General features: G+C 39.7%; 1 protein-coding gene across 12 annotated transcripts in view; it reads right to left on the reverse strand.

Annotated features, from left to right (window-relative positions):
• Nucleotides 1-3,633: 3,633 nt before the first annotated feature.
• Nucleotides 3,634-22,875, reverse strand: part of tnrc6c1 (trinucleotide repeat containing adaptor 6C1) — a 77,778-nt gene continuing 58,536 nt past the window's right edge. For 3 of the 12 annotated variants that reach the window (XM_087244761.1, XM_087244757.1, XM_087244763.1), the window contains 19 exons: nt 20,037-22,409; nt 18,759-18,953; nt 17,702-17,865; nt 17,029-17,106; nt 16,896-16,953; nt 16,662-16,810; nt 16,025-16,156; nt 15,715-15,858; nt 15,506-15,625; nt 15,323-15,406; nt 14,209-14,455; nt 13,544-13,708; nt 13,242-13,430; nt 12,761-12,910; nt 12,413-12,514; nt 11,695-11,910; nt 8,858-8,928; nt 8,617-8,756; nt 3,634-8,531 (listed from right to left, as the gene is read on the reverse strand). In XM_087244761.1, the coding sequence (XP_087100887.1) occupies nt 8,156-8,531; nt 8,617-8,756; nt 8,858-8,928; nt 11,695-11,910; nt 12,413-12,514; nt 12,761-12,910; nt 13,242-13,430; nt 13,544-13,708; nt 14,209-14,455; nt 15,323-15,406; nt 15,506-15,625; nt 15,715-15,858; nt 16,025-16,156; nt 16,662-16,810; nt 16,896-16,953; nt 17,029-17,106; nt 17,702-17,865; nt 18,759-18,953; nt 20,037-22,409 (5,153 nt within the window). In that variant the 3' untranslated portion in view covers nt 3,634-8,155. Of the gene's footprint in view, nt 8,532-8,616; nt 8,757-8,857; nt 8,932-11,694; nt 11,911-12,412; nt 12,515-12,760; nt 12,911-13,241; nt 13,431-13,543; nt 13,709-14,208; nt 14,456-15,322; nt 15,407-15,505; nt 15,626-15,714; nt 15,859-16,024; nt 16,157-16,661; nt 16,811-16,895; nt 16,954-17,028; nt 17,107-17,701; nt 17,866-18,758; nt 18,954-20,036; nt 22,410-22,875 lie in introns of all 12 variants that reach the window. The other 9 variants (XM_087244760.1, XM_087244756.1, XM_087244762.1 and 6 more) reach the window with 3 other exon arrangements.

The following is a 22,875-nucleotide window of genomic DNA, read 5'->3' on the forward strand; positions in this document are numbered from 1 at the left end:
CCTCTTGTGTGCTGCTTCTTCTAAATAATTGTTTATTGCTTTGAAAAGGTGGTGTTGAAAATAATAGCAATGTGGAGTTTAAAAAGCAAATGTGTTTATTCTGTCAAAAAACATCGTAGTATCATTAATTGTTCAGCAATGTAAATAGGGTTGACATTATGGAGTGGCCAGCACAATCTCCTGATCTCAACCCAATTTTAAATTAGCAATATTCAAAAAAATGTGGGACAGTTTTTTTGAGGCTGGCATACATGTTTTTGAGATTCAGAAGTTGACTGACTTGATGCAACACAGATGCACAGCAGTAAAAAATAAAAAAATAAATAAAAATTGCAACTAAATTTCAGAAATACACTGAAGTTTTGATTTTTTTTTCTTTTTAAACACTTTTACCTGCCTCTTGGAAAATAACGAAACAATTCATGAAATCTTGTAACGCTGAAGTGTGTAATTGAATGTAATGTATAATGTGAAATATAGACATGTTATTAAAATTCATTAAATCACTATATTTATTCAAGAACAACTGGATGTGTATGTGGCTACACATGAGGAGGAGTGAATGCTGGACTGCCATTACTCAGAAGTCTGTGTGGGAAACTATCTGTGTGGTTCCACACATTACCTTATAATGGATATCAGTCATTATGGTGAGTTTACAAGAGTTCAGGACAGAACCTTGGCCATTTTGAGGGATGACAAAGACAGAAGGATAAAACACCAAGGAGGACATTTCCATCACTTTACCTTACATTGGAAGCTGAAGACCGCAGTAAAAACTATTATTATAATTGTATTTTGCATTTCAGTGGTGACTTGATCTACAGGATCTTGCACCTTGACCTAACTTAGGTAGAAGAAACACCTTGTAAGATGTAGATTAGTGACATAATAGATGAATTCGAAGATGAAAATGAAATCTGTCTGTGTCTGTCTATCTATCTATCTACACACTGAAAAAAATATTCAAAGATGATTTGTTGGATTTACAATTTTTTTACGTTAATTGGTTATAAACTATTTAATTGTGTTAAATGTAAACAAAGTTAAATATAACTGAACTTAATTAGTTTGTTTAAATTTAACACAAATAAATTGTTTGCAACAGTTTTGCAGAAATCATTTTTTTCACCGTATCCGTTTGTCTGATCTTAAAGGCACACTAATATTTTTTGGAAATACGAAAACTTCTCATACTAGTTAGATTTTTTCTGAAAGTTATTCTGCTTTACATCACAACATCTTTCTTTCTTTCTTTCTTTAATATTTTTTGAAATAGTTCAATTTTACGACCGCCTTAGAGTTAAACAATTGGATTTTACCATTTGAAATCAAAATTGAATTAGATTATTAGCTAAAAATAAAGAAAAAAATAAAATAAAAAATTTACCTATTCTCTCATCCTGACATACAAAACAAAGAAATCTACTGCTGTTATATGGTAGCAGGTGCAATGATATTATGATGCATCTGAAAATAGTCTCAAGGCAACAGTAACATCACTGCAGCCATGGTGCGGCAGCAAAGTCCCTTGGATATTGGGCCAGAACGAAAGCATAGTTAAATTTTCTATCACCTGATGCAACTACATAAGGGTCAAGCTTTAAATAGGAACATTAACATTGAGTAATACGCTACTGGTCTAATGCGTTTCAATGATTTATGCTATGCTAAGCTAAAAAGTGCTCCCGCCAGAGCAAGAAATTGGCTGAATAAATAAAAAAAGGGATAACGCGACAGTTAAACTTGCAGGGAAGTTGTAAAAAAAAAAAAAAAAAGAAAAAAAAAAAAAGAAGTGGTGTTCCTTTTAACTACCTACTTTAAGTATTCAACACAACAAGTTGACCAGCAATGACCAAAACCGATTCTTTACAGCCAAGAACAAAAATGCAATTTATTAATTTGAAAGAAGCTCCATAGTTCAAAACATTTTTTTTCTGTGCATGTCAACAATCACATTCTATGAGGAGAGAGTAAAGAGAGAAACAAACATTAAAAGCCACTGACTTCTCAAAATCTCAGTACATACATTTTCCTTAACATTTAAAATCAAAAGGCAAAGCAACCCAATTTCTCCATCCACACTCATTCAGTATAACACACACGCTCACGCGCTCATTCACACGAAACAACAACCTTGAAAGTCATGGGCTACAAAAAAACCCCCACAGTGCTTTAGAATGAGACGTTCATTGGTTTAGGAATACACAGCATGGCGATGTACTGTATGTAAGAAACATGGGAAATAAGATGGGGTCGGTGGGGGAGGGAGACGACAGAGCAAAATGAGACACACAGAAAAGAAAAGAAATTCCCTCTAATCCCAATGAGAGATGGGTCACAGAGGCTTTAAGAACCCCACCCCCCCTTGTGCATAGATCATGATCCTTATGAACCAGCTTGTTTCGTTTATCTCTTTAAATCGATCAGATTGATACAGAACCCCTGCCCCAAACCCCTCGCTTTCGATTCTCATTATGTAATACCCGCCAACAAGAGACAGAATGACAAAGAGGAAAGAAATAGTAATGCACAATGGTCCTGATTTCAACAGGAAGGGACCTCATGTTAAGAAAATACAATAAAGATTCAAACATACAGCACCTGTATGTTCTTTCACCGTCATTTGAACAATCAAAATCATTGATCATTTTGTTTAAAATGTAAAGCAATTTCAATATATAGATTTATATATAAAGCACTCCATTTTTTAAAGTTCATTAAGAGTTCATTATTTGGTAAATACGTAACTGCTACGGATTTAGAAACAAAGGTTTTTTCTTCTTCTGAAATCCATAACCTTCAGTGCTTCTGTTTTTTTCTTTTCTTTTTTTCCTGTTATCCTCTTTCTCTAAAAACAAACATTAAATGGCGTGGAGTAGGTACTCTGGAACCCTTGCCTTCCTGAGACATGATCCACTTTTTTGTGTGTGCAAGATAGTGAACAATTATGTCTTCTTTTCTCTTTTTTTCAAAAAAGGAATTTTTTTTTTTTTTGCTTTCCAAAAAAAAAAAGTACAGGCTTTGATATTCTAGGAACCTAACATTGCCAACATAACAAAACAAAACAAACACAAACATGACAACACTGATCAATCCCAGAGTTCTGCAAGTAGCACAATAATCTTCATTCTGTAAAGTGTTTTTGTTATTCAGTTGATGGAAGTTTGTCCTTTAGAATTGTTTTTTTCTTCACACTACAATCCCATCGCAAAATTTCATTCCTTGAACTTCAGAAAAACATGAAATGCTTGTAAACTGTTGGTGGCCTTGCACATAGAAAGTGAGCAAAGAACTAAAACAGAAATCAAAATTAAAAGACAACAACCAAAATAATAATAATAAGCAAACCAGAAAGGTAGGCACCTCTGAAATGAGTCTTGTAAGAAACTCTTCTCCAGATGTCTATCCAGCTCATTACGGCGTAACATGAGGAATCCCTCTACATCGATCTATGGCCACAGTTCTTCGAAAAGATTTTCCCCACATTTTATATTTATATACTTCTTCTTCTTTTTTTTGTTAGTATTTTGCATTTTTTTCTCTTCTGTTTATAATCTGAAAACAAAAATGGTGCAATACTCAAAATAATCCATTTCTTTCTCATGGATTATTCCACAATAAAAGCCACTATAAGGTAGATAATCGTATTACAGATAAAAAAAACACACTTGTTATTTTTCTCAATAAGTCCTTGAGTAAACATTAACACATGAATTGTCACCTTGTCCCCTTAGTACTTTAATATGCTGTACGATTAGCTGAATGAGGGGAAGCAGACACTCAGTGCAACTCTAATAACAAAGCTAATAACAAATACAAGAACAATACACATCTGAATATATTTCTGACTAGCCAACAAAAGAAAGACAAAAAGTCTAAGATGCTTAAAATGCAACATAAAAGGCGCAAACATATTCACTGTTATCACTAGCATACATTGGTTCGAGTCCACTCAGACGATCGCATTCATCCGTCATACAGTACACGCAATCTTGTGCAAACACTCACATACAACCGATGTCGTTTTGCTTTTTTTTTTCCCGTATTTGTTTTTTTGTACATTTTTTTAATAATTTTTTTTAAATAAGTTTTTTTTTTTTGTTGTTGTTCAGTTTGAACCCATGTTATCAAAAAGCTTGGAAGTGTATGAATGACAAAATTATTACAAAAAATTTTCACATTACATTATTGGCGCTTCTTTTGATTCAAGTATTTGTGTGTTAGTTTTTTTTTTATTTGTATAATTTTGATATGTTTATGCTTCTTATCTTCTAGGTAAATTCATGGAGAGAAGAAAACGGGGGGCCTTAAAACAAAGTAAAAATCAAACAAAAGAACCAGTTACATATACATACACAGGATTTCAGATGTACATGTATATCAACCAGCATGTGCATATTCTAGCCACGGCCCTAAGAAAGAGGATTTGTGTTTCTTAGAGCTCATCATATTTTGTACGATCTGCACAAAGTTGCATCTGAGTCGTTCTCATGGAGCTGGGGTACATTAGTCCTATAGATAAGACCTAGTATGCCCACAATGGAGGACTGGGCACTTGTTAGCTAGCCAGCTAGTCAGCCAGGCATTCCTCTGGATTTTAAACAAGTTTTGGACGTTTTTTTTTTTTTTTTTCTTCAATCTGTGGTCTCGAGTACAGCTTAGAGAAAGGCAGTTAAAAATATATATGTATATATATATCTTCAAAAACAGGCAATAGTGATTGTTGCTAGTGTCACTCGAGTGTGAAGTTAAAAACAAAACAAACGAAAGAGAAAAGAAAAATCTACCAGAAAGGAGATTCCCCCCCTTTATAAGACTTGGTATCAACTGGCGTGTGCCCCAGGTCTCCTGATACAATAGGTCCAATCGGACCTGGACCTGTTAAAAGACGAAAAATAAAAAATAATCTGCACCGTTTCGGGACAGAATTTAATACCATCAATACAGCAACCCCAGAGTCATCTGTCCGCCACATTGGGGCGTCAAAAGGCTTGCAGAGAGAAGCACTTCAGTCAAAAGTGTACTACAGAATTAAAGTTTCCTTTTGTAACAACAATAATCACAACGAGACATAAACCTTTTTTGGTTTAAAAAAAAAAGATGTACCCAAATGCGAACCATCTACAGTGCACCTAAACATTCTGGATTCCCTGTTTAATTCTCAGCAGTCCTCCCAGGCCTACATATTTGATACCTGGGACAAGGTGCTACCCGTCTGTCTTGGTGCCGAGCTGCATTCTACCTCTCCGTCTCCATGTGCTCTTTACAAATCAAATTTCAAGAAATACGGAGTCCCGCTCGAATAGATTCACATCTAAGTTAAGTCAACGATAAGATTAGGTACAAGGGACTTCCTGTGAATCTTCTCCAAGTCCACTCGGCCACGTATTTAGCATATTGAAAGATAATGCAGTAACACACATTTGCGCCCTCCTCATAATGATACAACAGTTTGGGGTTCTCTGAGGCTGCCCTGAGACTGCGTGTACATAATGTAAGAGATCATTCAGAGAGTAAACAGTGAGGGCCTGGTCATCTGTTCAAACGAAGCGGGCCGCTTTCTTACTTTAAGCCACGCTGGAAGGAAGCTGCCTTCTCACAATGAACTGGTGGGCTGAAGAGTGGGCTTGGAGAGAACTACAGACTGAAGCTGAAGCTGAAGGCCGTGAACTGCACCTCTCGGCCTGTCTTTTGCATAGAAGTGGAGAGCCGAGTCTCCATTATCGTTTTGCGTTTATTACTGTGAGAAGAGGCGACCAGGTAAAGTAGTGTACTCTGCCTGCCCTTTGTCGAAAGCACCAGTGTGAGCGTGTGGCCTGGCAGGACTGTGGCAGAAAGAAAGTGCAGAGGAGAGGCAGAAGACAAACTGAGCACCATCAAACTACTCTTCTTTGCGTTCAGTCTTAGAAAAAACAACCCATTTCCGTCACTACGAGTGATTTCATATCAATCGCCAACGCCGATTGTCGGCGTTTACACTGAGGTGTGCCTCTTAGTCAGAGTGTTTCTGCATATGCGCAGTAAGAGGGGCTGGTGAGAGCAGCTACCATAGAGACCACTGCATTGACACACACACATACACGCATACACACACACACACACACTCACAAACCGAAAAACAAAAAAAGCGCAAAATGATGATTTAACATCAACAACAACAGCAATGAAGATAACAACAGCAATGTTGACCAAACAAACAGACAAAATAAAAAGAACACTGGCAATTCCAGAAGGGAAAAACCCAAAAAAGTACATAAAACGAACCTGTCCACTTCCAGCTAAAGTGATCTTTGCATGAGAGGGAGAAAAAGAGTCTATGAGAGTGAAGTTGAGACGAGGTCGAGTGCTGGCGCAGTAGTAGTACGTACTGATTGGCCAGGTCTGATGGAGCCACTGCTCCGTCCCAGGTGGGTCCGTTCTGGCATCTGGTGCGCCGGCCTGGCACAGCGGGTCAAAAGTCAGAGCGTGGGCACCTGAGGTGCCACAGCAGATAGGCACTCAATGGCCACACTTATCATACAGGTAGGCAGGGCCGCCAGGGCAGGGGGCCCCACTGAATCCATTAGAAACATTACATGTCTATCAGCTCCAGACAAAAAGGCTAATGATTTTGGAGTACTGTAACAGTGATATTTACTTTGATATATATCATCTCCAAGAAAAAAAAAAAAAAAACATGAACGTTCAGTCTTGTTGTGGTGTTTTATCCTCATCAGACATCCTTTGCTACCATTTTCGAAATGTCTGATTTCAAAGTCGAGAGACCGTGGAAAGAAGACGACAAAGAAGAAGAAAAGAAACGGCAAAATCCGTTTAGAGTTCAAAAAGGAGCATGGAGGAGAAGTTCGGTAGATTGCTTTTCATCGTTGCTTTTTGTCAGTTTCACACATCCAAGTGTAATTTGTTGGCATTGAAGTCGGAGCTTGATGCTCTTGCTAAGTGCTATGAAGAAACCACGCCTTCTTCCTTCCATACTTTTGTACCAAATACAACAACAACAACAACAAAAAAATGCACTTTGTCTACTGGGTTACAAGAAAACACCTCTTATTTGGTTTGAAGCCCCTGTTGCCCCTGTAGTCACACATTGTCCTTGAGTGTGTGTAGAGGAAGTGCTTGTGAATGTTTCATCACCATGGGCTTACACACTGAGAGAGTCCTCTTCTGTTCAGTCCCACGCTTGGTGGACACGGCAGGAGACAAGTCTTTGATTTCCCCCGTCCCCAAGCAAGCTCCTACCGGTAGCCGGCAAAAAAAAAGCACTGCGTACAGATGGACGGAAGAGTCTGTGGCATATATTGCACGTCAGACAAACAACAACGAGGGCTTATATCTTTTGATAGAATGAGGTTGCTTAGGAAAATGGAAAAGAGAGAGCAGTTTGTCTGTACAGTTTTTCATGAGCAGTGGTTTGTGTAGTCCTCAACGTGTTCTCTCAGCTCAAGAATAAATGTGCAGAGGGGTCAGATACCTGTCCGTCCTTTCCAGAGTAACAAGGACAGGATGGCAACCGAGGGAAACAGGAAGGACAAATGTGTAAATGAGATCAAACCCATTGACAGTCCTGGCTCAGAAATGAGAAAATGTGCAATTCTCAAAATGAGTTTCTTCAGAGTTGGAGTGGAGCGGGACTGATCAGCAGTTAAGGCTAAAGTTTAGTGCTGTTAATTAATCCAAACAATCCAAATGACAACTGAAAAAACGCCATGGATCCAGTCCAAAACACAGAGAGTGGGGCGGGTTGGTTTGGAATGACACGTATCTTCTGGGACAGGCCGATATGCTGTGATTGGACTGACAGGATGTGCTCGTGCCAGAGGAATTCAAAAAATGGCAGCTTGTCTCATCAGTTTATAGTAAAATACACTTTCACACTGGTTTCAGTTATTAAAGGTTCACTTCTCTTTTAGTCACTATTCTTCGTAAGAAGTCTGTAGAATACTGCAACCCAAGCCAAATGAACACCAATGAAAAGACGCAAAACAAAAACAAAAGGAAGAAGGTCAGCAGCCTTAATGCAAGTGTGGCCTCAGCCTCCTGTCTCTTGGTTTTCACAGTTCCACTGACGCTGATTATCGCCAAATGATTTGCTTGGTTTTTGCTCGTGAAGTTTCATATTTCGCTGCCGTAGGGGGTCGAGCGCTTGGCACTCTCACATGGACTCTCCGCTCAGCAGGTCTCCAGGAAGCAGCGTATTGATTGGGGTGGGGCTGCCGACAACTCGGCCATCCTCAGCGCTGGGTGGCCCCCACAGGCTGGAGTACTGCGGTACACCCCCCCACAGCAGCTCGTTGCTCGCCTTTCCGCCGGACCCCGTCCCGGCCCCTCCTCCTCCCAGACTACTGCTATTCCAGTGGCCGATGGGGTGCGTGGCCGCCGTCCCTCCGCCTCCCAGCCGTGTTTGATTGGTGCCAGGGTTGGCCTGCCAGCTGGTGGTGGGTGTTAGGGACTGACCCTGTGCAAAGAAGCGGTTCACCTCCTCTTCTCCAGCAAACTCTGCCAGTATAGTGGTGTTTCCCAGAACACACCTGAAAGCAAAGCATTTAGAGATCATACAGCGATCATACAGCTGAGAACAACCGCTTAAAAACAATGATGGAAAGATTGACGCACATGTGTAGGGATTTCTGGGCTTTGGCAGCCTCCTCTTTAGAACTGTAGCGGACCACAGCATTGCCCTGTGTCAGGTTGAGATGGAATGTGATGAGCGGGCCGTGCTGCATGCACAGTGTTCGGAGTGTTGAACCATCAATCTAAACAACACAGAAGAGAAAGAGCAGAAATATAACAATGTACACGATTAACCAAGAATGAAGATAATAACTTAACTACTTAACAGTAGCCTTAACGATACCTGAGGTGTGAGGTTTCTCAAAACCAGCCAGCTAGTGCTCCTGCTGGAGCTGTCTGTACTCCATGTGGTACCTACTTGGAGAGAGAAAGAATGCTTAAAACATTTATACCACAGTAACATATCAAATTTAACCATGAAGCACCCAACTGTGTTTTGATACCCAGAACTTTAATATTCTTTCACTCTATTTTTCGTGTGTTAAGAAACTACTGGCTACCAATCCCTTTTTCGTTAAGGAAAACAGCGGCATTGGGTTTTATAGTAGGGGTTGCAGAGACTGGTTTACTGATCTACAGGTCAACTTTAATGCTCTGCCATCATGCTCTTTGATTGATGTCGACTAGTTGCACTGCATAGATCATGTGACTTTTGACATAAACATGAGGACTGGTCAGGGGCCTGCTGGGTAATTTCAGAAAACACTTTGAATTGTAACACAAATGTTAGCCAGTTACATCGCCCCAAGGATATATACTATAAAGCAGATGCCTGCCAATCTTGTTCATGCTGGAAAAGTATTGTGATTTGTTGTTGTCTTCAGCAAAGCATTGACACTGGAACATTTTGTGAATAAACTTGTGTATATAAATAATAAACAGGTGAGGCAAACTACTGTATATAGCTTGTGTATCATTCTATGCAATATTAGACAACCATTCTGAACTTGTAGAGAGTCTGAGTGTGTGAATATCAGTTTCTCCATAGCTGGCTGGACAGAAATCTGCTATTTATTTAATTACTTCTAGTTATTCACTGAAATAAGTATCAGAAAAAAGTATGGAGCTAATAATATGCCAAAACAATCCGAATTTAAATTGTGTTCATTTGAATTATTGGAATTTAATAAATCTGAATTTTTATCTATTAAAAATGTTTTCAATTTGAGTTTCTTAATTTGAATTTCATAACTAGAATATTGAACATCAGAAATTTAAGACAACTTAACTTTTATAGGCTGACTTTTTTTATAGGCGTGATTTTAAACTTCAAATTGTTTGTGTTCTGAATTCATAGATTGCAGATATCCAGTTTGTAAAAATACAGTTTTAAAATTTCAAGAAATTGAAAACATCAAATTCAATATCCTAAAATTTAAAACCAGAAATTCATATTGTTAAATTCAGATTCAGAAAGTAGGTCAGGGGGATCTACAGGGAAGATTAGACGATGTGATTGAATTAAATAAATGAATTTGGTTAACTGAAGCATGTTTTATTTATAACACAAACTACTAAAAAAAGCTGACCCCTGATAGTCAGTTTGCAGAAGAATTGTGTCGTACTGAGCCTCACATACACCAGTAAACTCACGCAGTGATTGGCCAAAATGCTTAGTTTTCGATGATCGTCTACTCTTCCTTGTTGATCACCTCTGACCTACCTTCTGCTAAATCTGAATTTCACAATCTGAATTTCTGGTTTTAAATTCCTGAATTTTGAATTTGATGTTGAAATTCAGTTGTCTTAAATTTCAGATGTTCAATATTCAAGTTATGAATTTCAAAATAAGAAATTTAAATTAAATAAAAACAATTTTAACAGCATATAAAAATTCAGATTTATTAAATTACAATTGTCAATAATTTAAATTAGCACAATTTAAATTCAGATTGTTTTGGCATATTATTAGCTCCATAAAAAAGAGCTCCAAAACAACATCCAAATCACTGGACTGACAGTTAACCTGCTTTGACACAATCTACATTGTAAAAGCGCTATAGAAATAAACATAAACTGAACTGAATTGTTTACATTACACTTGTGTTACCAAGGCAGCAACTGACAAATATGTATTACATTCAAAAGAGTTCCTTTATCAGCACCACAATAAAAAAAATTTAACTGCTTCCTTACTGACAGGACAGGATCAGCACGGAATGGAACAGTTAAGCAAAGAGAACAGTTTAACTTTTGTCTTTTGCAAGTAATGCTGTTAAGGAAGGGCATCATGGTGGTGCAACAAGAAGGGTGTCTGGTTCAAGCCCCGACTGGGTCAGTTGGCATTTCTGTGTGGAGTTTGCATGTTCTCTCTGTATTGGTGTGGGTTTCCTCCAGGTGCTCCGGTTACCCCCACAGTCCAAAGACATGCGGTACAGGTGAACTGAATAAGCTAAATTGGTCGTAGTCTATGTGTGTAAATGCAAGAGAGTATGGGTGATTCCCAGTGTTTGGTTGTGGCTAGAAGGGCATCCGCTGCGTAAAACCTATGCTGGATAAGTTGGCGGTGTGGCGACCACTGATAAATTAGATTAGTCAGTGTTACTGTTACATTGCTAGTTAACCATCCAGTGTTGAGTGTGTTGACTGCATTTATTCTGCAAGATTAGTCAGTGTTAATGAGCTGTCAGACAGCATTTTTCTGCAAATAGTGGCATGTTGCAAAACAATACTGATGACGTCACTAGTGGCTAGTCAACGTTAATTAGACTTTAATGAAAAAAAAACAAAAAAACAATTCAAAAGTCATTTAGCCCCTAGTTTGGAGAAACATGAGAGTAAGTAAAAGATTTGCATTGTTGGATTGTTTAAACATATCATTTTCCAATGGCAAGAAGTCTAGTAAACAACTGTGCTTCAGTTAAATGTCAAGGAAGTATGATCAAGCAACAGCATGGAAATGTTGACTAACATATGTGAGACCACAAAACACCACGTTTGCTACGCCATCAGAGCCCGTGATCACAAGTGCTCAAACCGTCTTAATCCTCACCCCATCACACCCACAAAGTCAACTGAAAATTCAACTGCTGTTTAGATACGCCTACATGTTTGCCTAAGAATAGATGCACAAGCATATATCCGGACAGCTATTAAACCGCAGCTTCCACACATACACACCTGAGGAATAGGAGCCGCCCCAGCTAGCTACCAGACCAAGTGTGTTTCCTCCCCATGTGGACGAGGGCTTGGTGTTGGTCAGGCCTGGAGGTGGCCGTGTGGGAGCTGTCGTGTTGCGGGGCCCTTGTGGTACTTTCCAAAGCTCATGAGATAGAGATGCCTGGGTGTGCGAGATGGGCCCCGGGGACCAAGTGGACTTCATGTCAGACAGCTTGCCTGTATATCAGAGATGTGAATGTGTCAAAAAAAAGCAAGAAACAGGAAACACAAAGAATGCTAACAGACATGACTTCCTTTGCACCTCAGCATTAGACATAGTAAACTGGTGAAAGGTAAATTCACAGCCGTTATAGCCACTGAGGCGCCACCACAAACAGGAAAGAGAGGCTCCAGGTCAATATGTGACATTAGATTTCATGCCTCTCAAAAAAAAAAGAACGTCCGCTCACCACTTCCACCTCATAAAAATAACATATAGTCAGTGACCATGCCGCACAAAGGGACAGAGTGTGACTAACACCACTGAGGGGATATACAGATGAATGTAGGCGGGACAGAGCTCTCTATGGGGGAAAGGGCCACACTGGAGTCAGATGCACTAGATAAACAGGAGTTTGACCACTGTTTGGGGCCCCATGCTAGGTTGAACACTAAGTGGTAAGAAAGGAGTATGATTGGGAGTGTTTTCAGGGCAGGAAGGGGAATCTGGGAGTTGTACCTGTGCTGTCTGCCTCGGGAGAGGACAGACTGAAAGAGCTAGTGACTGGCCAATCGCTGGAGGGAGGCAGAGCCTCGCCCTGTGAGGAAGTTGGGGTGGAACCTACGACGTGTCCCAAGCAGGCAAGAATTCAACGTGGAAATCAGAAAAATAATGCATGTAGAAAAAGTGGTTTATGAAAATAAAAATAAAAAACAATAATACAAAATAAATCCCTTTCAGAAAATCTAAAATGATTTAACTGTGATGCTACAAGATTTATTTCAGCTTGTGTGACTCTAGTGTCACAGGAAGATTTTTGATCAATTTGATTGATTTTTAAAGGGGGAAAATGGTTGGTCCTCTTACCTCCACTCCTGTCCCTCAGCAGGTAGCGGTTCACATCCTGAATATTGGTGTTGATGGTGGGCCCGCTGGGAACACTCCCTGGGGTCACATTTGGGTCTGTCTCGGGGTCAATATTCTGCAGTCCTTTCCATGGCACTCCTGGACAAAACTCTGAGGGATATTATTAAAAACAGATTAATATAAGAGATATTAGAGTCGGTATTTGGACACATAACAATGTATGATTATCTTTGTGATTAAATAGCAACTTTCTAAACTAGAGAACTTTCTCAGCAGCCAAAAAAAGTAAAACAAAAATGTAGTGATACCCCCAGTAATTATTAATCAACATTACAAAAATGTATTAAAAATTCAATATTTATAGTTATCAGTCACCTGGTACTTATATTTATATATTATATGTTTTAACCCAGTGTAATAAGATTAAGCTATTTCACCAAGTATCCAAATTCTCTAACTTCAGACTTAATACTTAATTCACCTGGAGGCCAGTTAACATTGGTCCCATTGGAGATCTTGTCATTGGCATTCTTTCCCTGGCCCCAGCTATCGTGAGGTGCCAGAGGGCTGGCAGGAGAATCTGAGCTGGAAATCAGATTGTAGGGACTGTAGGAGTCATCTAGTGGTGGTTTACTAGGGGGACCCAAACTTGGGCCTGCAGAGATGGCACCTGTATAACATAGGCAAAAATTACAGAGAATATTAGGAATTTCATCAGTTTATGGTCTGCTATTAACTACTATGCCATAACAGGTTGACTAATAATAAAGAAATGCAGTGTACCATGCTTGTTGTAGTTGGGCTCCATTGGGGAGGAGTTGCCAGAGAGGTTATCCATGGAGTTTGGGTGTGTCCACTGTGACAGGCGTGACTGAGGCTGAGGAGAATCCTTAATGGACAGGCCACCCACTTCCATGCAGTTTACATTCATGTTAGGGTTTAATCCAGCTACAGAAAGCACATTCGCAAGCATTGAGAGAGGTTAAACTCGCTTCTGAACAGTTGAATTTGGCAAGTAAGATAAAATACCAAAACGTTCATAACTGAGTAAAGCTTTCCCACATTAAATACATTTGAATGCAATGAGCACAAACACAAAAGTCATGTAAAATATGATGATATAAGAGGGCAGTGGCTTTACAAAAACCCAAATGGTCACACATTAATACTAGGCTGACACTACTGTAATGCAACTGCACTGACCTCTTGTGATCAGATCCCTGAAAATACACAAAACACCTTAGTGTGTTAAGCAGGGGGTTTAAACTTAAAAAACTTTTAAGGATGTGGGTTTCAATGACTGGATTTGAGAAATACGTAAAATAAAAAAATCATAAAATAACTAGACAAGCAACATTTATATGACTTTTCCAGGTTTAAAAAAAATGAAACTGACTGAACTGAAACTGACTGAACAGAAAAACACAATAAAAGGATTTGTAACTTACAAATAGGGTAGGGTGAGAAGGAGTTTGGAGAAGACTGCGGCTCTTTGGTCTGAAGGTCGGAAACAGAGAGGCTGGAGGCCTGGGGGTGGGATGGAAATGTGTCCAGAGCTGATTTGCCTGCATTGGGATGCAGGCCTGGGTGTGAGGGGGGCGGCTGCTGCTGCTGTTGTTTCATCAGCAGAGCCTGAGCCAGCTGCCGCTGGTGCTGTTGGATCTGTTGCTGCATGTTATTGATTGTACGTGCAACCTGCAAGATAACATGCTTGTGATCAGACTACACTCCACAGCTTAAACAAGTTGAGATTTAAAAGTGATAATGACGAAAAAAAAAAGTCAGAATCACAGGGTCCCCATTGTTATAATAAAACTATATTATTAAGATGGCGTTGGTTTGTAAATAACCGTAAGAACAACAATAGATAATTTACCTAAACATTTTTTTTAAAAATCTGAAGCACTGGCTGTTTGTGTGGCTGTGAATTGCTCCTTCTCCCATGTTTGAAAGCTAGATAGTACTTTTACAAACACTACACTTAACTTTTTTGTCTTCTCTTTTTAAGTAGATTTTTAAGTTAAAGCTCTTAAAATGTATATTGCCTGACAGGTTTGGCGTAGTTAACATGTACACTCTAGTGACTCGATTTGACTTAAGTTAGTGGCTACAAGTTGATGAGCAATGTGCAAAGGAATAGAATGCTGCTGAAGCAAGAGAAAATTATAAACATAGATACAGTGGTGTTTTGATTACTTACTTATTTTAAATTTCTTTTGTGCGTGTTTACACACTTTGTTTAATTTAATTTCAGATTAATATAAAAAAACATTTTCAGATCATCAAAAATATAAATCAGTAAGGGGCAAACACCTTTTTACTACACTGTATATTATTTTATATTTATTATTATATTATATTATATTATATTATATTATATTATATTATATTATATTATATTATATTATATTATATTATATTATATTAAAAACAATTCCTGGACTTTCAATGTCTGAAATGGACCTTTAAAAATACATGATATTCCAAAAACTCCATGACAGTGGGAACCCTGGGAATCAACATTAAGAGCTTCTTCATGATGATACTAATAGAATTACTTACTTGCTGCTCTTGCTGTCGGATGGGGCCAGAAACACTGCGCTGTGCCTGCAACATCTGCTGCTGAATTTGTAAACGCTGGTACGCCTGCAAAAAGTGCCACATTTACATTACACATAAAAAAACAATATCTTAGTTTACTTACAGATGACAGTCTCAACAATATGTCCAAAGACTGGAACACACCAGTTGCAGCTGATAAAGTTGGTTCAACAGGGTCATATGCTGAGGGTTTATTGGTGAGGTTAAAAGTGCAGGGTTGAGACCAATGTTTTTTGCTGCAAACTGTAAAAGCTGTGCTTGAACCTGTCAGAGATATTGGGGAAGGTATATTAATATTGATACCAAGTGAGCCCAGTGTACAAAACCACTTATTGCTAAGCCCGTTTGCACACCTGAGGGCTGAGAAACTGAGGCACTTGAGCGCGTAGACTAGGCTGGGACGAGTTGAGAGGTGGCACTGACGGCTGGGGAGGAGGCTGCTGCTGCAGGGCCCGGGCTTGTGCTGCTCCGCTACTACCAAACACTCCACTCTGCATCTGCAGAAACACACACAAAACATCTCATTGGGAATCTGACTTCATGAAGGCACGCAGAAATTTGACGTTTGAATATTTTCAAATTGAAATCAGATTGAAAAGATGAAAGATACACAGACTGATAAAAGAACAGTTATAAAAACGGAGTATGGATCCTTAGACTCACCTGTCTGTTGTTCAAGTTTTGCATGGCAACTCCTAGACTCTGGCCAGGGAGTGCAGCACTACCCATTGGGAGCTTCAGGCTCGGAGAAGGCATAAACGGTGAGGTTTGGGCATCATCTGCTAGCCCAGCATCCTAAAGAAGAGCAAAGAGCAAAAAAAAAAACTGAATATCAAAGACAAACAAAATGCACTGCATCGCAAAGTTTTTTAGAAGCAATAAGCATTATGAGCTGATTTTGTTTTATGGTCCCACTTTATATTAAGTGTCCTTAACTACTATGTACTTACATCAAAAAATAAATACAATGTCCTTACTGTGTTTATAATGTATTTGAGAACACTTGTAGTGCTTTTGAGGTGGCATAGAGGTTGGGTTAGGGACAGGTTTGGTGGCATGGGTAGGTTTAAGGGTGGGTTAAGGTGTAAGGGATGGTCAACAGTGTATTTACAAACGTAATGACAAAAGTTAATTACAGATGTAATTGCATACATGTATTTACTCAAGCCTAAGTACACAGTAAATACATGCATTTACACAATAAGTACATTGTAACAAACTATTAGTTCCTATGCAAGTACATATTAGTTAAGACCACTTAATATAAAGTGGGACCTGTTTTATTATAAGAAGGATATACCTTGTCCAGGAAAGGGGGTCGATCTGAGGAGGATTCTTTGGAGATGACTGAAGGCCTACAGCCCATTGGTTTATTGACTAGGCCGTTGTTGTAGTCAGACATTCCCATCCCCCTTTTATCTAGTTCCGTCTTCTTCTCTAACAGGGCGCCTACAACACAACAAACACAATATTCTAGTAAAGACGTTCTTAAAGTTCTTAAAAGAATGAAAGATTTTGGGGGTATAAAACGTACTCATGGCCTGATCCAAGTTCATGTTGTTGCTCTTAAGAGCTTCTTCGGCAGGGTCTCTCTACAAAGGCAAAGGGACAACAGTCAAACATGCAGATGGAGAAATCCTACTAAATGAAATATAAGCAGTACTCACAGGGAAGCCCATGTCAGTCAACTGCTTGATGAGACGATTCATTATCCAGGTTTCATCCTGTTTGTTTGTGACTTTTCCCTTAAAAAAGAGAGATAGATGAGCTCTTTCTGAAGCATGTACAGTTTAGTGATTAGGCACAGGATAATAACTGTTTTCAAGGTATAAAACGGTTGAGAAAAATCAAGGTTATAAAACAGCCAAAACTTTTTGTTATACTGTTCCTAAGACATGTGTAAGATTTAAAAAAATATTTATTTAGGAAAAGAGTATCTCTAACAGAAATTGTAAATATTGTAAAGAATGTAATGTAAATGTAAAGAAATGTGTTTTTTAAACAAATGAAGACAGCAGAAGTCAATGATTGATTTAAATTATTTAGCCTGACATGTTTACTGTTCCAAAATGTTTCAAATGTTTCTATATTTCGAATGTTTCTGTTTCAAATTTTTCTATGTTTGAAATGTTTATATATTGTGTTCAGAGGATAATTTTCTTTTTATGCAGACAATTAGAAAAGAATATATTTTAGAACAGTAATTACAATACCGTGAAACCATGATATTTTTATCCAAGGTTACCATAATGTCAGAATCATATACCAGACCATGCCTAATTGTGATGAACACCAGAATAAATCCATTATATAAATATAAAAATTGTATAAATTATTTACCTTTGGTGGGCCCTTTTTCGGTGGGTTGCCCCAGGAGCTGCAGGAGGAGTTGCTCTCCTGAGACGCAGTGTTGTTCCACATGTCACCCTCATCCTGCTCCCATTGCCCTGCAGACAGGCCCATGTCCTCACCACCTCCCCAACTATCTTGCATAGATTTGGGGGCTGGAGAAAAAAAAAAGTTTTTTTATTCTTTTTTTTTTTAATTACCCAGGTTTACAAACAACAGAAACAAACCCTTTTACTTAATTTAGAAAAACCTGTGCAATCCTGCAGTACATTTTTGCAACAACAGGGGGCCCTGTTGTTACACATTCAAAGCTCTGATAACTAGCACCTGACACCATGTCATTCAGCACTCAAACGCAAAAGCAGTATCATTGCATGTGTTTTGCATTTTAAATAAAGTAAGAAAAATTCATTTAAAGATTTTACATAAAATATACCCAACCAATGTGCTACTTTCCAAAGTTTTAGATATCGAGAAAGAATGTTCATTTTGTAAAAACAGTGAGGAATCCTTATGTCACTTATTCATTGATTGTCAGTGTGCAATTATTTTGGAAGGACTGTTTTTCTGATTATTCTGCTAAAAATAATATGTTGATAACATTGAATGCAAAAGAAATTATTTATTTTGAAAATGGTGATAAACAAATTAACAATTTTGTTAATTTGATCATTTTAAATGGTAAATTTTTCATCCACAAATGTCGACTTTCAAAATCTCCTCCTTTATACAAGATATTTGTCAACGAAATTATTCTGTTAAAGAAGTCTCTCAAAGTTGTAAAAAATGTAAAAGCTCTGTCTATTGTAAGCTATTATGAATCTGTTCTTGGCGTCTTGTGAATGTCTTCCTTTTGTTTTGTTTTTTTTGTTTTTTTTATTTTATTTTAATTATCTTTGGAATTTTTGCTTGTTGCCTGTTTTTGCTGTATTTGTAAATTACTAATGCATAATAAAAAAAAATACAAAATAAAAAAAAAAGTATCATTGCATGCGATTCCTTAAAATCTTGTATAACAATTTAAAGCAATTAGAATATTGAAACTAACCAGGTTTGCAGGGGGCAGATCCAGGGGGTCCATTGCCTCGGCTATAGACCTCAGGGCCGTTTTCACCCCAGCTGCCACAGCTACCTGGGGGTTTGCCCCATGCTGAAGTGCCATTGTCCACACTTGCAGCAGGAGCTGCTGGCTCTCCCCATAAAGGTTCAGGTTTTGAATGGGCATTTGTCATCTCTCCCCATCCTGCATAAGAATACTGCAAACTTCAGGACAAATTCAGGGTTTTCACAACCCTTTTCTACATAGCTAAACAATGATAAAACGGGCATCATTTAATAAATAGTTCATGTAATAAATAAGGGGGAAAGCGTATCATCATATTCTGCCATTTTCAAAGTAAACCTAGGTATTTTTAATAATATGACAACACCTTTATATAGACCATTTCAATGTGGTCATGTCATTGGCCCATGAACATTTCCTGCTTGTTATCAAACGATTTCATAACTGTAACAAGAGGCAATTCAATCGTAACTTAATGTTAAATCAGCTGTCATTACATTATTTATCAATATGTGGCTCTTTTTCGACAGCTAAAGAAATGAAAAATGTAAAACAGAAAATACATTGGGACCATTGTTTTTGTTTACATCTCCTAAAATGATCTTTAGATTTATGACAACTCCTTTTATTGTCGTAAGCACACAGAATATGAAAACACTAATGTCAGATCTGAAAAATGTTTACAGTTTTAAACAAATCAATTCCGAAAATTACAATTAAGGTAATATTTTGAAACACCATTAAATTTTACTTATACTGGTATACTTGCACTGTGCTAATGTCCTGTACTTTTTTTTGCAAAACAACTTTGCAATATTTCCTCGACAAATAACATCATAATTATAACTGTAACTGTAAAACATATTGGAATAAAAATTAGCTCCTCTGTCTTAAATGGAATAGTATGCTGCAATTTTAAATGTCTGTTTAGTTCTTGGCACAGGGGACATCTGAGGATGCCATGTTAAATACAGCTTTGGCAGAAGGAGTGCAAATCTACATAGAAACAGCAGAGGGCGCCGGGTCTGTTCCAAGTATCCTGCTGAGGCCTACTGATACTCCCCACAGATGACAGCCAAACTCTAATTACACACTGCATCCTGGCTCAAATAATATGTTGAACTTCACTCATAGACAGAATGCAAACACTATTACTGCAGCATTACTCACATTTTACTTATGACAACATAATCTAAAGTATAACTACTATCTAGTTAACTAGTTATATTTAAAAGGGTAAAAGTAAAAAGCTGTGTTTCTCACCTGGATTCATGTGGGTTGTTCTATTGTGAGATGGCCCTGTTTGATGTGGGCCAGCGTTATCAGGAGAAATGTGATTATTGTTTGAGTTTGGCCCTCCATGGTTGTGGGATTGTATGGGAGGCTGATTATGATGGGGATGATGATGATGGTTGTTGGGTACATTGTTGGCATTGCTAGGTCCTGGTTTGCCTTGCATTCCAGGGTTATTCCTGTCCCAGAGATTGACTGTTTTGTTGTAAGTGCTTGGGTCACCCCAAACTGAGGTACCATCATCGATCTCCATCTTACGGCGAATGGAGGGTGGAGAGGGCTCCTCCCATCCAGTGGGGTCTCCAGTGTGGTCAGGTTTAACACCTCCACCATTTCCTCCATTCCATCCAGAGCAACTCTGCTTTACCGAGCTAGGACCTCCCCAAGAACCCATGCTTCCACTGGTGCTATTGCCATTGGTACCCTCCTGAGGCTTGTTATTCCATCCTTGTGGTGGCACACTGGGGCGTTGTGCTTCTCCCCAGTTTCCTCCTACTCCAGCAGAAGGCTTGGTCCATCCTCTGGATCCCTCATTTAAGCCTGTACCCTCTCCCTCCCAGGTAGAGCTGGAGGGACCATTTTTCTTTCCATCTCCAGGTTCACCCCATTCTCCTCCAGAACCACTTTCTCCACCAGGTCCATTACCCCACCCGTGAGATTTGGGTCCCTCAACCCAGCACTGTGGTTTGGCTTTAGCGTGACTGTCTTCCCAGGTCGGAGACTTCTCTTCCGAACCCCAAGTCTGACCACTTTTCTGCAGGTTGCCTCCTGGGCCTCCAGCTGAGGTGCTGCCCCAATCTCCAGGACCAATTGAAGGTTTCTTGTTGCTGGTTGTATCTGCCCAACCAGAGCCAGCCTGGGGTGATGACATTGCTGTGCCCCATCCAGGTGCAGCACCAGTACTAGGGCAGGGGCCTTCACTCTTGCCTCCAGAGTCAGGTCTGGATGTAGTGCCTGAGTTTGGGTTGGCACTGCCAGAATTAGATGTTGGTCCTACATTGGCTGCATTTGAAGACGAGCCCCAGGCCTCAGTTCCAATGTCATTCTTGCGGTTGGAGCGAGCAGCTTCTTCGGTTTCCCAAGCAGTATGCTGCCGCACAGGTGTTTGTCCCCAGCCTGTGTTGCACAAAACCCGAGGATCCATATCCTGGGCAGGCAGAATAGGAGAAGTCTCATCTCTTGATGATCGATCCCTCCTGCGATGATGGCATTCCATGCTGTCGCTACTTCCCTCACTAGCTGGGGCATTGGGCCCACGGACCCAAGAATTTAGCTGCTGTTCTTGGGTGGGAGAGCCTGAAGAATTCCATCCTTTGGTGTCAATGTTGGAATGCTTACCCCAGTCACCAGATGAGGCAGCTTGTCCCCAGCCAGAAGTGCCCGAGGCCCCTCCTTGTACCCAGTGCCCTGAGTCCCAATCAGAGTCTTTTGAGCCACCACCAGACTTGGCATCTCCATTACCCCAAATAGGTTCCCTATCCCCGTTGACCTGCGAGGATCCTCCTTGGGATTGAACAAATGAGCCCATGCCTGGAGGTCCAACCCCCCAGTTTGACAGGCTGTGACCAGGACTTCTGGGCTCCTGCTTAGTGTGATTTGGTCCATCAGTGTTAAGGTTCTGAGGTTCAGAGCTGAAAGACACATTCGTGGATGGGGTGGAGTGTGGCTCTGAGGAGTCACTGGGCATAATACTACCCCATGTGGTACTGCCATTGCCACTGCCACCATTACTTGCAGAATTTCCATTGGGACCACCTATACTGCCACTGTTGCTAGAGCCCTGGCTGGGCAGAGTGCCCGGTGGGCTACAGAGATTAGGAGGAGGGTTGCTTCCCCCTGAGCTGCCGCCACCCATGCCAGACCCTTCATGCCCCAGAACTGGCCAGGCAGAGGGGTTGGCATTAGGGTTTAAGTTCAAGTTAAAGTTAGAGGAGCCCCAACCCCTGGCTCCCACTGATGTGCTGGAGACTTCATTCTTCCCTTCTCCACTGGCAGGAGATTGGCCAGAGCCCCAGCCTCTGCTGGCCCCACCCTGACTAGAGAGCAGGCCTCCTGAGTGGCTGACATTGGCTTTGCTTGTGTGATTGGCGGAGAAATGGCCTTGCTGGCCAGCTCCAGTGGCCATGCTCATGCTGCTGATGTCACTGATACTTTCAGTGTCCAAAGGGCATCCTGCAGGAACGTGGCTTTCTTTGCATGAAATTGATGGCCAAGCCTCCGTATCGCGCTCGTCAATAATCAGTGGATCCCAGCTGCTGCAGCTGTTAGTAGAGGCTGTAGTGGCACTGCGACTGGGGGGTATATTCTCATAATGCGCTGTCAGGCCACTTTGCGGGGGCAGCTCTACAGAAGGAAAAGGAGAAAAAGAAAGTATTTAATACAATGGAATGTATGTAATGTATATTATTTCCATTTAAAAAAAAAAAAAACAAGGGACTTTTATGCTGTACTCAAATTGTTTTTGTAGTACTAAAATTAAAACAAATAAATAAATCATACAAATATAGATGCAAAAACCTCAGAAAGAGAAGTATTACACACACACTAAATTCCACAAAACTGCAAAAAAAAAAAAAAAAAAAAAGGATTCTGCTTTATAGCTATGGTCACAAAATACAAAAAAATCATACATATATGTATACATGCATATATAAACCGTATGCACCAGTAACGGTGTGTACAGGTTCACATGCATCTCCTAGCTTGGAGTCATCATCTTTAACTGCTGTCACCAAAAAGCCTTGGTTATCCCAACCACAAGCATCTCCCTCTGCTGGACTGACAGGTTACAATCACAGACTTTGCATTC

Source organism: Danio rerio, chromosome 3, assembly GCF_052040795.2.
Source record: "Danio rerio strain M-AB ecotype USA chromosome 3, GRCz13ab, whole genome shotgun sequence".
Lineage (NCBI taxonomy): Eukaryota > Metazoa > Chordata > Actinopteri > Cypriniformes > Danionidae > Danio > Danio rerio.